We start from the raw sequence: 13,675 nt of genomic DNA on the forward strand, positions 1-13,675 counted from the left end.
TTTGGCGTGTTTCCGTCAGTTATGATGAAATTTTCCACCCCTCGTCTGTCCATCCGACGGACAAATGCTTCCGGCTGAAGAAGCTGCTTTTTCTCTCACGCACACACGGACTTTTCACGACCGCATACCTTCTATGAAGATGGACAAGCTGTCTTTTCCACTTATATGAATCATCCCCTCGCGGAAACTCATCCTGCTGCCCGAACCCCATCGCACAAACGAAGCGCCATCATGATTTGTTATTTTCCCGCATTTTCCTTTACACGCTCGTTTACACGCTGCACCGTAACCGGAAATGGAACCCCAAATACGTGTGTGTGTGTGTGTGGAGGGAAAACCGAAATGATATATTTTTAATTTCTAATCCTCTTACAATTTCGGTTCCACATCCCAAGGTGGAAAAACCTCACCCTCGAAACGCTGGCAGTCAGGGAGTTATCCGACCGGTTTTTGGTGTTGTTGCGATTTTTCCCTTTTTCTTCCACCTTATGTGTGGGTTTTTCCTTCCCTGAACTTGGCCAAACGTGTTCCCACCACTCGTGCATCCGGGGTGGGCGAGGGTTGGAACTTTATCTTTCTCTGCTGATTCTCTGATGTATTGGCTTTTTTCCAATCGTTTGGGAGTGTTTTGGTCATAAGGAAGGGGGAGGTATTGGGGGGGGAGGGGGCTTGGGAAAACCAGCAGACGTTCTGCGAGTCAATTGCTTTCCTCCCCCGGTGGCGATGATGATGATGATGGTACGACACCCACCGGTGACGATGGCACAACGAACCAAAGCAAAGCACAGCAAAGAATTTGCTTCGATTTCAATCGTTTTTGTGCTTCAAATCCTTCACACACACACACTCACACAGACACATGCCCGCACACCGGTGTGTCCCTGTGAGCTACGGGAGAAAAGAATCAGAACAAATCTTTCAACCAAAGCGAAAGCTCACCGGATCAACTCCATTCGGGATTTATTTTTTCTGCATCATGCTGCACTCCTCTAGCGTCCCCATTTTTCACCCGCTCCCCCCCGAAAAGGAGGGCAAAAAAATCGGTAGCGCCATCGGGCCAACATCATCATTCTCCGGCGTGCCCGAACAGGCGTATAAAGTGCTGATTTATTGGACGCTGTGGGGAGAAAATAAAATCCAGCTGCGACCTTGCCCGAAGGACCAGAACCGAAGGAAAGGATCAGATTGCTGCCATTTTCTGTTTTGCTCCCCCTTGGGCAAGTCACAAACATTTCACACATGACTATCGGTGGCCCACGGACGCCCACTTGCACACATACACCATACCTGGGCGAAATCGATGCACGACGTGGCAAATGACGAGCCGGGAAAGTCAAAAAGCGCCTCACGAAAAACAGCTTCCGGGCTAATAACCGTAAAAAAGCTCCCCACACATACACACAGACATACACACAAACTATCTCATTTCGATCGTTTTCGGTTTTGAAACCTAGTTTTGAATACAGTTTTCCCCCCAGTCCTCGAAGGGATAAAGAGAGGGAGGAAAACGGTAACGCGAAACGAGAGGTGGAAAATGGGGTCGACGGCATTGATTAGTGGTTGTTTTAGATCTCCCCACTTCCCACTCAGGGAAACCCGCCTCCGGGAAGGAACGTCACGCTAACAAATCTAATCAAAGGTGGCACTGATTTCTCCGTACGTAACGCACGCACTAGATCGCATGGATGACACCCGTGAGTGAGTGAGTGTTTTTCGGATGTTAATGTTGCTAATGTGAACCCTAGACCCTCCCGGCCCCACCCCCCCCCATTCGGTTCACTGACCCAGATAAAGGTTTTCTGTCGCTGGGTGTTTATTGAAATTTGGAGGGGTTGGCGAGGGGGGGTTGGGGGGGGTTGGTTTTCCACCTTAGACGGGTGAAGGTAAATGGTGAACTTCCTGGAAGCCTCATCCGACATCCGACATCCGATCCGTCACGATCCGCTCCTCGCTTCCGGTGGGTGGACGCGTGGGAAGGAGACAGGTAGTAAAACAAACAAGGGGCGGGGGGGGGGAGAAAGAAACGCCAGCGCGACAACTGTCACTGTCACCGAGCGGCTGGTACCGTACGGTTCCGCGCGCACAGCCACCGGATGCGAATGATATGTTTCTGAAGGTTGAAGGTTTAGCGCTGCCAGGTCCTGGTCGGGCTGGCATGGCTGCCAAAGGGTCGGTCGGCTGTGCGTGGGTCGCCACCGTTCGCCAACCAACGCGACGAAGGGGGTTGTTCGTCCGTGTTTTGTAATGTCATTTTCCAAACGAGAGCCAAGCTAACCAACAGCATCCGCTTCTGGGCAGGCAGGCCAAGTCGACCTTTTTTTCTGCTGCTGCTTCTCCTCAGTTCCATTCGACCGTGAAAGCGTGCGAAAGAATGCCACTGGCAACTCTATGGAAACCACTCTTCTTGGTTACCCACCAACCCCCTCCCCCCCTCCCTTCTACACCTGCACGTGCGCGACTAATATATTCCGGTTCGGTTGGCAATGTCGGAAGCGGACGGATAGCAAGGGAAGAAAACCCGGGGAAAACATAACAACGCCGCACAGGGCCTGGCAACTCCACCCATAGAAAGCAGAAATGTCTATGCATGTGATGCGAGAGATAGGAAGAAAAAAAAGCACAGAGAGAGAGAGAGATAGAGAGAGCGAACGAGAGCGTCCTCTTACACAGCATCCAGCATCGTCGTCGTCTAAGGATGTGTTGTGTGGCGCTGTATGGATGGCACTTTGCTGCTTATAATTGGATTACCATTCGCCCTTTGGCTATTTGTGCTGGCGGGAGGAGGGAAAAGGTGTGCCACCGACCCCCCCCTCCTCCCCTTCAATCCACACATCTCCCCTCTCCCTAACCCACATTACGACACCTCGACGGCTCGACTCGCGCGCGCGACTCCTTCCGAAGCTTCCTAACAACCCCAAAATTTTACCTTAAATGAAAAGAGCGAGACACCGAGAGAGCTTTTAAGTATTTTCACAAACCAACGGACCGACCGATCGGCAAATCGCGCCGCCGAGTCCTGGAGGACGACTGGTGTGTTGGCAGGTTAGCAAAATGGAAAATGGAAGCACTGCGCGAGCGAGCACGAACCTGACTAACACTCTTGATGGGTTCATGATGATGCTGATGATGATTCTAATGGAGACTCCCCACGCTGGAATGGAGCGAGTCCGGGCCCAATGGGTTGGGGGGAGGTAGGGGGGGGGACCGGTTTTGTCCTTTCCCACACGAGAGATAGAGCAATCATTTATGCAATGTGTAAAGGATTTCCGTTTTCATTTGTACGATTGTTTTCGCAAGTGCTTGCCACAATTACATTTTATACCTCGTTTATGCCAGTGTTCTCGGAACACACTCAGGATCGGGTGGTCGGTTGTGGTTTGTGGTGGTGGTGGTGTAGGGTTTCCTAACCACAAAAACACACACACACGTCGACGTACTACTTCAAAGCCAATTATTATTGGAACTATTAAATTACAGAAGGAATTATGTGTGGAATTAACTCTTCTTCTGTGTGTGTGTGTGTGTGTGTGTGTGTGTGTGTGTGTGTGTGTGTGTGTGTGTGTGTGTGTGATTTGCGGTGCACACAGAGATCGTGAGAGAATCGTGTTCGCAATCAATCCGCATTTACCATTCGTCTATCGGTAATGTAATCATAAAGTCGAACATGATGTCGAGGGATTTCCCGAAGCATAACTTGGTCTCTGCGTCTGATGATTTTTTTTTGTTGGTCTTATTTATCTGCCTGTCAACTGGTTTTATGTGGAGCGCAAACATCGAAATCGAAAATTAAAAATTTGTCTTACTCACCCATCAAAGCTTTTCCATCGGATTTTTCCCCCGACACCAAGGGCAAGGAAGGATGGCAGGCTGGAAATGAAAGAAGGGAAGAGAACCATCACAAAGCGCACCAGCTGTTGTTGGTTGTTGCCTACTGCATCATCATTCTAACGATCATCGCCATTATCATCATCATCCTAACGCAAACAAATCCAATTTGCTTCATCTCAAAAATATCGGATTGAAAAGTTTTCCCAACGCAGGATTGGGGAAGAGAAGGGAAGACTTTTTTTTCCCCATTTTATTACTTTTCCTTCATGCCGGCCTCTTTGGAGAGTCACGGTGACAATTACAAGTCTGTCTAGAGTTTTGTGTGTGTGTGTGTGTGAATGTATGTGTGGGGGGAAAAAGCAACACACCCATTCACAGCCCAACTTTTGTACACATGTTGTTGTTTATCTTGGCATATTATTTCGACTCGACTGTTTCTTTCCACAGTTCGCGTTCACATGCTTCGGAAACTTTTACTCAGCGAAAAAGGCCCCTCACCTGGGCCAGCCAGCCAGCGAAATCAAATCTGATTCGGTGGGGTGGTGGTGGGCTCTCTCCTGCTCCTCCTCCTCATTATTGCTTCCTGATTCGCGCGCGCGTTTAGACACACACACACGCACCTGCTTTTCCAATAAGAAATAACTCATTTTCATGCATTCGCGCCCGCCAGGGGAATGCTCCTTGCTGAGGGAAAAGTTTGGCGGGACTTACCGACCATTAAATGACATCCGGCATCCGGAAGAAGGAGAACGGGGGTAAGCGAGCAACAACAAGGGCGAGAAGTTTCGGTTTTTCCTAGCCGTTTGCCTTTCGCGACGATGTGCCTTTCGCGTGTGCGCCGCGAGTGAGGCCCCATTGTTTCACACGGTGTGCTTACAAGTAGGCAGCCCGGGTGGCGTGTAAAACAGTCCGGCCGGCAGCACTCTGTCAAGGTGCTGAATACGTGCACTGTTCTACTGTGGAGTTCCTTTCATTCCTACAGCTGTCAGTATGCTGCACGCGGCTAGCCTTACTGCTGTTCTAGCTGCAATTTTAAATTGTACGTCACGTCTCTCTCTCTTTCTCTCCCTCTCTCGCTGGAGCCAACATGTAATGGAGGTTGGGTTGGGTTTGGATAGAAAACTTCAACGAGCGAGCTCATTAGTCTTGTCACATTTTTCCCTCCCAGCGCCCAGTTTGTTTACGCCGCGTTATGTAGGAATGTAGAGCAACGCGTCGCCGCCGTCTGCGAGCATTATATTGCGGATGGCGAAAGAAAGCTGCTGGCTGGTGCTGCTGCCCCGTCGTTTGTTCTTAACGCTTAACCCTTCGCTGCCCGAAGCATCACATCATTGCTGTGTTTTGATGTTTGATGCCCTTTTGTTATGATTCGGTGGAATTCTGAGGCTTTTTGCTTTTTTCCCCTTTTTTTGTTCGAAGAAGAAAACAACAAAGAATTTCCATGGAATTGCTCGCGGCGTGTTCACGTTAATAGATGTACATGTTTACCGTTCAGATGAAGCAAAAACAAAAAGAGGCATGGAAATATCGCCTACTACGATCCACCGGCGAGGGAGATGCGGTGTCGCACCGGATTCGGAATATCAATTATATGTTAACGTATCAGAAATTCGTGGAAATTTACCAACAAAGCCACCGTTGGAGTTTCTTCTCGTTGTGGTGGAGGGGGTTTTGTTGGTATTTGAGAAGATTATTATTGGGATTGATGGATGACTTTCGTGAGGTGAGTGTGTTTTGACGTTTTCGGGGGGTTTTACAGGGGGTTTCGAGATGAAATGCAAGCCGAGCGCTTTTTTCTGAAAATTTTGAACACCAATTCTGATTAGAGATATTTCTGTCCTGTCCTTCTAGAATCTATAAATTTTGAATATGAAAAAAACACTCCATAAATAATAATGATAAGGCTCACAAGCCTCTGAGTCAACGATTAGGTTTTTTCTTTAGCAGAAAATCACTAAAAATTTGCAAAGTAAGAATCCAATAACTTTGGATTCAGAAGCCTAAAGATCACTGACAAGCCTTCGGCATGTTTCGGTCTAGAAATGACTGTCGAGTAGGTTCCAATTCGATACGTCATTGATCCACTTTATGCTGGACGCAATCCAGAAATGGTTAGTACTGCCTCACCACATCTCGATAGACTTTCATTTCTTAAAACATTTTTTACAACATACTTTAATATTCAAAGTATCTCCCTACATCATTCACACCATGTAAAACCCTAAGCAAACATCGTAGCTTTAAAACTGACCGCAAAATATGACATCCAATAAAACGGCTTCCCATCATCATCCTCCTCCTCCTTCCAGGGTTAAAAGATCACTTTCAATCGGAATACTACAAAAAAAAAGCCACTCCCCCCCCCCCCCCCCCTGAGGAAACTTCTCCTTCAGTCTCTCTCGCTTGTTGTTTCGCGGAAACGCGGTAAGGAAAATGGGTGGACAAATTGGCAGCGGAATTCTTGCGATGCGCCCTAGTATGGCAAACTCCCGATGGAAATGAAAGTGACAGGCGTGGCACACGAGCCTTCCTCGTTTCCTCCCCTTCCCCCCCCCCTCCCGTGTGCATTATACGTGAATCCCACCGTCCTGAAGGGAGCTCGTAAAATTGTGCCATTTCATTTTGTGCTAGTGGTGGTACAGAGGCAAATAGCTACCGCCCCATAAAACCCGAACCTGTTGACGGTCTCGATGCACTTCCCGTGGCGGAAATGGAAATAATGCGAAAGGAAATTTGCAATAGCTGAAACCATTATAAAACCATCGGGGTATTTGTATATGTTTACACGAGGACGTGAGTGTGTGTGTGTGAGTGTGCCCCTATGGGAAGGAACGTCCATTCTGATGATGATGATGCCGGGGAGAGACGGCTTTGTTTTATAGTGCAATCGCGTACAACCGAGCACAATTCAACATTTATTGATGGCTTCCGGTCTTCGTTTACGACGAATGAAGTCATCGTGGCGTAGTAGCGCTAGAACAGGAAACGCTTCATTGATTGCTTGCTTGCAGTAACTGGATGACGAAGAATGCGCCCGTCCACGCCACACCACACTGTGGATGGCGATCGTTTCATTAGTGTTTTGTGCTGCGCCACGAAAACGTCAAAATCCGCTGACACTTCAGAACGCACACCTTACGGAATCGCTCAAGTAGCTCACACACACACACACACATGGAAAGCCGTCACCACTGACTGCGATTATTGTGGAGGATCTAGTTGTGGATCTTTGCCACTACTCCATCGCACCTCGACGCAAGGATGTTGCATGACCGAGGAGGACACACACATCGCAATAGTCCCCTCGAGGGACTGGTGGCAGTCCCATCGAGTCGAGTCCCAACGTGGCCAAGCCGGGGTTTTACCTTCTTCTTCTTCTTCTTCTTCTTCTTGCTGCCTGCAGTTGTCCTTGCCCACTCTCAACTTGCGGTTGACTTCTACGGTTGACAGCTCACACTTTGCCGGCGGTGTAGCACCGGCGTTGCCTTCTCGCACGACGCCGCTTCGACCATGTGTCGCTTACGATACGGACGGACCAGCACACATCGGTGGCGGTTGTCGCAGTTAGGTGCTCTTGTGTGCGTGCTTTTTTTTTGGTCGTTGTTGTTGTACTTGTCTCGCTACTGCCAAAGGCAATGAATTGGTTCGCTGAGCCCAACCAAACAAGGATTACCCGGATGAACGGTCGCAGCTACGGCGTCGTGTGTCCTTTCACACACAAACACGGAAAAGTGCAGTGAGAAGTGCTTTTTCGTTTGTTGTTTTTTTTTTTTTTTTGTAACGTGTTTGTCCTTCTTCGACCCACACACACACTGTGTCCCAGAGTCGGCGCTCTGTTTGTTCATTGCCACCGGCAGCGGGAAGTGTAACGGTTGGGTGAGATTTTCATTTTCCACAGCCTCTTAGCGTCAGAGTGTGTTGGGTCGGGGGCTGGATTTTGAGGTGGCCATCGGGCACGTATGAAGCAAGCGGCATGTCGGCCGGCCTGTAACCGCAGTAGCTAAATCAAAAGCAACAGCAACAAAAAACACACACACAAGAAACGTACAAGAAAAGTGCTACAACCTTCAAACAAATCATACCTAACCCCAGCTCATTACTACAAGTGTCATTCTGCAAGTTATAGTGCTTTTACGTGTTCAAGACAAGTTCACCGTAATTATCCCACAAGCGATGATACTCTCCACGGCCTCCAGATTGGCGCATACATGGAGCTGTCCGTGTGTTTTTGTATGGGAAGCTCATTTCAAATTCTTTTTCCGGTACGTGGAAGCTAAAGCTGGTGCTTTTTCAGCCTTAGAAATCGATTAACTCCTGCTGCTCTACAGCCACTGCTGCTGTGAAGTTCTTTGAAAATGTAATATCAGAACACACACACCACTGCCAGCGCATAGGTGCCTTCCGGGAAATTTATGCTACAAGGATTATTTAAATTGCACTTGGCAGGACGGGCAGGATACCAACCCCCCCCCCCCCCCCTCGAGAGCCTCGATCGACACTTTTGTTTGTTTGTCCAACTCCGGTGAAAATACACTCACTCCGTACGGTTCAGCTCTAATCAGTTTAACTTTCAATCGAATGATATGCTTCAAGCACCAGAGGGAGTCGAGGGCTTACGTTTTGTTTTATTTTCGCCCTCCGAACCCGGCCGGACCAGAAACTCCGAAACCCCCGAAAGCGTTCGATTTGATTCCGGATTATTAAAGGGGTTACGTTTATACATTCACAAATTACACACACTCTCTCAACCTCTCTCCCTCTCTCTCTCTCGCTCTCTCGCTCTGGGCAAGCCGGTCGGTCCCAATTTTTCCCGGCAATCGCTTTCGCCGCAATCGAACAGCGAGTCAATAAAGTCGAAACCGTAAGGGCCCTTCTTCTTCACACTAAAAACCGCACACACACACACACACTGCGTTCCACGAATCGATAAATTTGATTCGATTCGAAAAAGGCTTCACTCGAAAAGGCCCCACTCGTCGCCATCATTCCGGACGTGGGATGTGGTGGTGGGCGCGCTCTTTCGCGCACTACAACCCGGCCAGATTATCCCGTTTTGTGCTGCTGGCCGAGCGAACAGTTCGCGGGGCAGTTTTATTGATCGGCGGGCCGTTTTTCGCCCTGTCCCAAAAAAAAACAAAAAGTTTCGAAAGCTCCCTTTCGTGACCATTGCCGAAGAGCGTTTGGAGAGCGGTGCAAGAGATCATCATCGTCGTGCGGTTGGTGCTGGATTGCTGTTCAAGTTGATTCTATTAGCACCTCCACCGTCAGGCTTTCGATTGGGTTAATGTGCGGTGCGAACGGACCGGGCGCTGCGCTGCGAAACAGATGCAAACTTTGTTAGATTAGACGGGGATGAATTTTAGGAACGCAAATCCTTTTTTGGGGGATGAATAATTCTATCACGCGGGCGGCGCACCACATTTCCCACCGCCACAGATGGGTCGCGGAAATCCTTCATTAATGCCAAACGAAGTATGACGCGCGACTGGTTGGGAGGGCCAACTTTTACAGCAACAGCTAGTTTAAGCTAAGTGGGACCTGGAAAGCCTACCACCCGGTAGTTGGAATTGCTGAGAGTTCTCGGTGGAAAGCACTTCCGTACAGTCTGGTCTGGAACCGTGCTCGTACTGCGTTGCAAGCAAATGCAATTACAGCGCGCGTCTAAGTGTTTAACTACGAGCCAGTTCTCAAGAGGCTGTAAACAAGTTGTTGCGCTTTCCTACCGATTTTGGACCTGGAGCGGGCTGTTTTGGAACGGGAAGCGCGTGTAATGTTTCGCGAACGGTGTACGGTTGTCGCGCCTCAGCTGTGCATAATTAATTAATGTGCTTCTAACTTTTGCTTCACTTTTTCTATCATCCTTCCAGGTTGGACGCACCGTCTTGAAGCACTAACCGGGGGGAATCGCTTCCCGAGGCGTGTAGGCAATGGCCGTGAATAGCTGCAGTGACAACTTTCACTCGAGAGCTGCTGGAAAATTAGCTACGTAATAGCTGTGCGCTTGGCGTGGTACGGTTGGATGTTTCGTCGTCGTCGTCCATCTTAAAGTGTGCTTCCGAATGTGGCGCATCACAAATCACATCGCTAGAGCCTGAAAACACACAAAGAAAAGAAAGCTTAAGAAAAGCACTAAACGGCAGCTTCAAGTTCAAAGTACACTCACCCACCCACCCACAGCACACACCAACCCACTCACACACACCAACACACACACGCACACAATGTCAAATTAAATTCTCCCGGCGTCGATTAGCGTAACATGCGTGAAGCTTTTCCAAGTCTTCCATTTGATAACATTACCGAAGAGAAGCTACTACTACTACTACTGCTAGCGGCCCGGCCAAGCCCGACGGCGCAGCACGAACCGCCGAACGACGACGACCACGACCGGCGGCCGGACGAGCTGACGATAATCGGTGAAAAGATAATAATTAATCGTGAGGGTGAAACAATTAAGCAAACATTGGTGGATAACGAGCACGACCAGCCGACGCTCCAGAAGAATGCTGTACTTGATACTGACGACACAGCGCAAAGCCACGCTGGCCATCTGCCAGCAGCAGTCCTCACGGCAGCAACAGCAACGGTGGCTGCTGCAGCAGCAGCAGCAGCAGCAGCAGCAACGACGACGACGGCCACGACCTCACCCTCCGTCAGCTCGACCACCCAGCAGCAGCACCATCATCACCACCAGCAGCAGCATTACTCGGTGGCGGCTTCCGCCTCGGCCACCGCGGCGGCCGCCACCTTCTCCACGACAGCCTCCGCCGCCGCCGCCGCCGCCAACTCGATCTCGAACAGCAGCGGCACGGCACTAGCGGTGGCCCCCGTACCATTCTCGGGCGAGCTGGAGGAGCTGCAGAACATACTGCACTTTCCCGAGGAGGTCGCGCTTCGCATCACCGACATGGAGTATCAGCTGTTCTACCAGGTACGCTAGGGCCTGGCCGCCTTTCACCCCAACAACAACAACAACAAGCGCGGGCTTATTATTCATTTTCCACACGGCTTATCCAACGGCTTATCCAAAGGCGAGCATTCCCGAATAGTGGGGGGGGGGGGGGGGGGTGAGGAGGGCGTACATAATCAAGTTTTGCCTTCATGCCGGAGCATCGCATGCATCGCCGTCCCGAGCTTAGTATTCAACGGGTTTCACTAAAACTCTCACCAGCTTCTCCATCATCACGATCATCGTCATCATCTGGGATGATGAATTGAATTGAATGAAAACCGCCATGACCAGACGACCTCTGGTAGTGGCATAAGGAGAGGAAGGGGAAGGGAAAGGAGGGAATGGGGGTCGATGAAGGACGAGATGTCCCGATATCCTCCATCAACTTTCCGACAAGACCAGAGCCACGGAAACCAGGAGGAGTGATTGAAATTCAGTTTAATTTCGAAAACTTTTACTACCCCCTCTCCAAGTCACTCCTCGGACCCCCCCCCCTCCCCACCATGCAAAAACTTTGGTCCCACTTTTCAATGCATAACTTATCTTCTTCCTTCCGGTTTCTTTGGATCGTTTTCTTTTTTTTTTTTTGCTTCCTTCAAATCTCTCCGACAAAGAGCGATTCGCCGGGAAATCAGTTTTCCACCAGCAGCAGCAGACTTTCATTTCGCACGCAGCATTTACCTTATTCATGGTCAATTAATGGGCCGCCCCTTTCCGATTGACTGACACGGGGAAAAAGTGGTTCCACAGTTTGCAGTGGACATAAATGAGCCTTTACAGCGCAGGCAGCAGCAGTGGCAGAAGCTTTCAAATGAATTCGTTCGGAAAATGGGACGCTCATCTAGTAGCCATTGAAAGGCAACGGTGCGCTTTCTCTCGTTGATTACCGCGGCGCAGGAGAGCAGGAAGGAGAGAGTTTGACAGCACGCTCCCCCTTCCGCTCAACAAGCAACAAGCAACAAACAAAAGCACACTACAACGCTGACAATCATTTGACAGCGGGTCCCGGAACTGTAGTGGTTTGTGCATGAGAATGAGAGCGCAGTCATTAACCAGGCGCCTCCATTAACTAGACGTTCTACCGGCAACCAGGCGGCTCCATCGTTACTAGGCAAATTGTGTTTCTACCGAAGTTGAAAAAAGCAAAATAGGGGAGAGAAAAAAAACAAACGTGGTAAATGTGTGGCCAGCGTATTTTCGGTTGCTTTTTAATCCGTGGCGAATGACGGGGATTTTTTTTTTGCTGCTGCTGCTGCACAGTTTCGAAAGTGAAACTTTTATTTCCTAGCACCCAGGGCGGCTGTAGGTAAAAGTTCTCGTTCCGTCAGAAAATTCAACAGGACTTGCCCCCTCTCTCTCTCTCTCTCTCTCTCTCTCTCATTCCCCATGTGCCCCACACGCACGCGGCTCAAACAGCTCAATCACGTCGTACCACATCACGATAATGACCGACCAGTGGAAAACTTTTCCTTCGTTTTTTGGTTTGGATTTTTCACCCTCACCCTCCTTCGCTTCCACCGCCAACCGCAATGTGTGTGTGTGTGTGTGTGTGTGTGTGTGTGGGGAGAGGAGATCGGTTAGTTCCGAAAATTTGGCCCCCACTGCCCCTTTTCGCTACTTTAGTAGACACGTGGCACGATAAAGCACCGAAGTATCGATTACCCGGAGCAACATATTGCTGCCGAGTTGGATCATTTTTTGCACCACCCGGACCCTCCTGGGTCCGTTCCTCGAAGCAACAGGAAGGCACAGGCCCATCATATCGATCTCGGATACGATCGATATTTCCGGTACGCCGTACCAAAGGCGACACCATGGAACGGCACAGACACCCATTCCGCAAAGGCGCATACTATTCGATGCTCAATTTTCTTATCACGTCCGGGCACGGACTCAGGCGGCACGCCGAACGTCCTGGTGATCGGAATTCCCGGGCGCAAACTCCACCGTTCCTAGCAGAAGAAGGTCGTATTTTACTCGAAATTAATTATCTTTTCCGATGCGAAAGCAGAAATCGGGCTTTATTGCTGAGCTACGGTGTATTCTTCCCACCGGCCGATCTATTTCAGCGTTGTGTAACGCGGCGAGTATGAACCGTCTTACGGAAAAAGTTAAAAGAGTTTCAGTTACCTCCCCCAAAGCACACATTTGCTACCGCAGGTTTCGCATAACAGAGTTAAAGAAAAGTAGCGAATTTTCCAATGCTCTGTTTGCATCAATGGCCGCTTCAGATCGGCGTTTGAAGCTTGCGCGTGTGTGTGTGTGGGGGAGACGAAAAAACTTTCCCGCCTTCCGGGGAGTAAGATTCGATTCCTCGAACCGTTACGCCCCGATCCCGTTCGGTCCGGTCTGGAATCCGGTTCTAATAAATCACAATACTAAATGTGAAACTAATTAGCTTCATTATGTCTCTGATTATCGGATCATCTTTCGCGCTGGGAATGAAGCCATTCGAGCGAGGTGGGCGAGGTAAAATCAACCAACATCCCATGCAATCAATAACCCACGAACGAACCGGAGCGATGGCCAAAAGCCACCAACGCGTTTGTCCGCATGCTCGCCCTCCGTTCGCCGCCCATCACCGCCCTCCCCGATTGTGTGGTCTCTCTTGCTGGGGGAAAAGTTTTATTCGTTTAAATCGTTCCCCGACCCTTCTATTTCTTCGTCCCTTTACCTCCCCCCATTCCTTGCACCCACCCACACACACACACACTCACAATAGCACACAGCGGTTGGCGCACGTGGATTGGTTATGCAAAATTGACATGGAAAAGATTCGGTTTCCAGATCATTAATCAGTTTCATCGTTTTCTTCTCCTTCTATTTTGTATTGCGCTGCTTTCCCGCAACCACCCCCACTTTCCTGGCAACGAAAGTCTCCGGTTCCCGGGTGAC

General features: G+C 49.7%; 1 protein-coding gene across 9 annotated transcripts in view; it reads left to right on the forward strand.

Moving 5' to 3' along the window:
• Nucleotides 1-13,675, forward strand: part of LOC118507575 (1-phosphatidylinositol 4,5-bisphosphate phosphodiesterase epsilon-1-like) — a 48,307-nt gene that overhangs the window by 16,540 nt on the left and 18,092 nt on the right. For all 9 annotated transcript variants that reach the window (XM_036046225.1, XM_036046226.1, XM_036046224.1 and 6 more), the window contains exon 3: nucleotides 9,696-10,759. In XM_036046225.1, the coding sequence (XP_035902118.1) occupies nucleotides 10,088-10,759 (672 nt within the window). In that variant the 5' untranslated portion in view covers nucleotides 9,696-10,087. The remainder of the gene's footprint in view (nucleotides 1-9,695; nucleotides 10,760-13,675) is intronic.

The sequence above is a fragment of the Anopheles stephensi genome, chromosome 2, assembly GCF_013141755.1.
Source record: "Anopheles stephensi strain Indian chromosome 2, UCI_ANSTEP_V1.0, whole genome shotgun sequence".
Taxonomy (NCBI): Eukaryota; Metazoa; Arthropoda; class Insecta; order Diptera; family Culicidae; genus Anopheles; species Anopheles stephensi.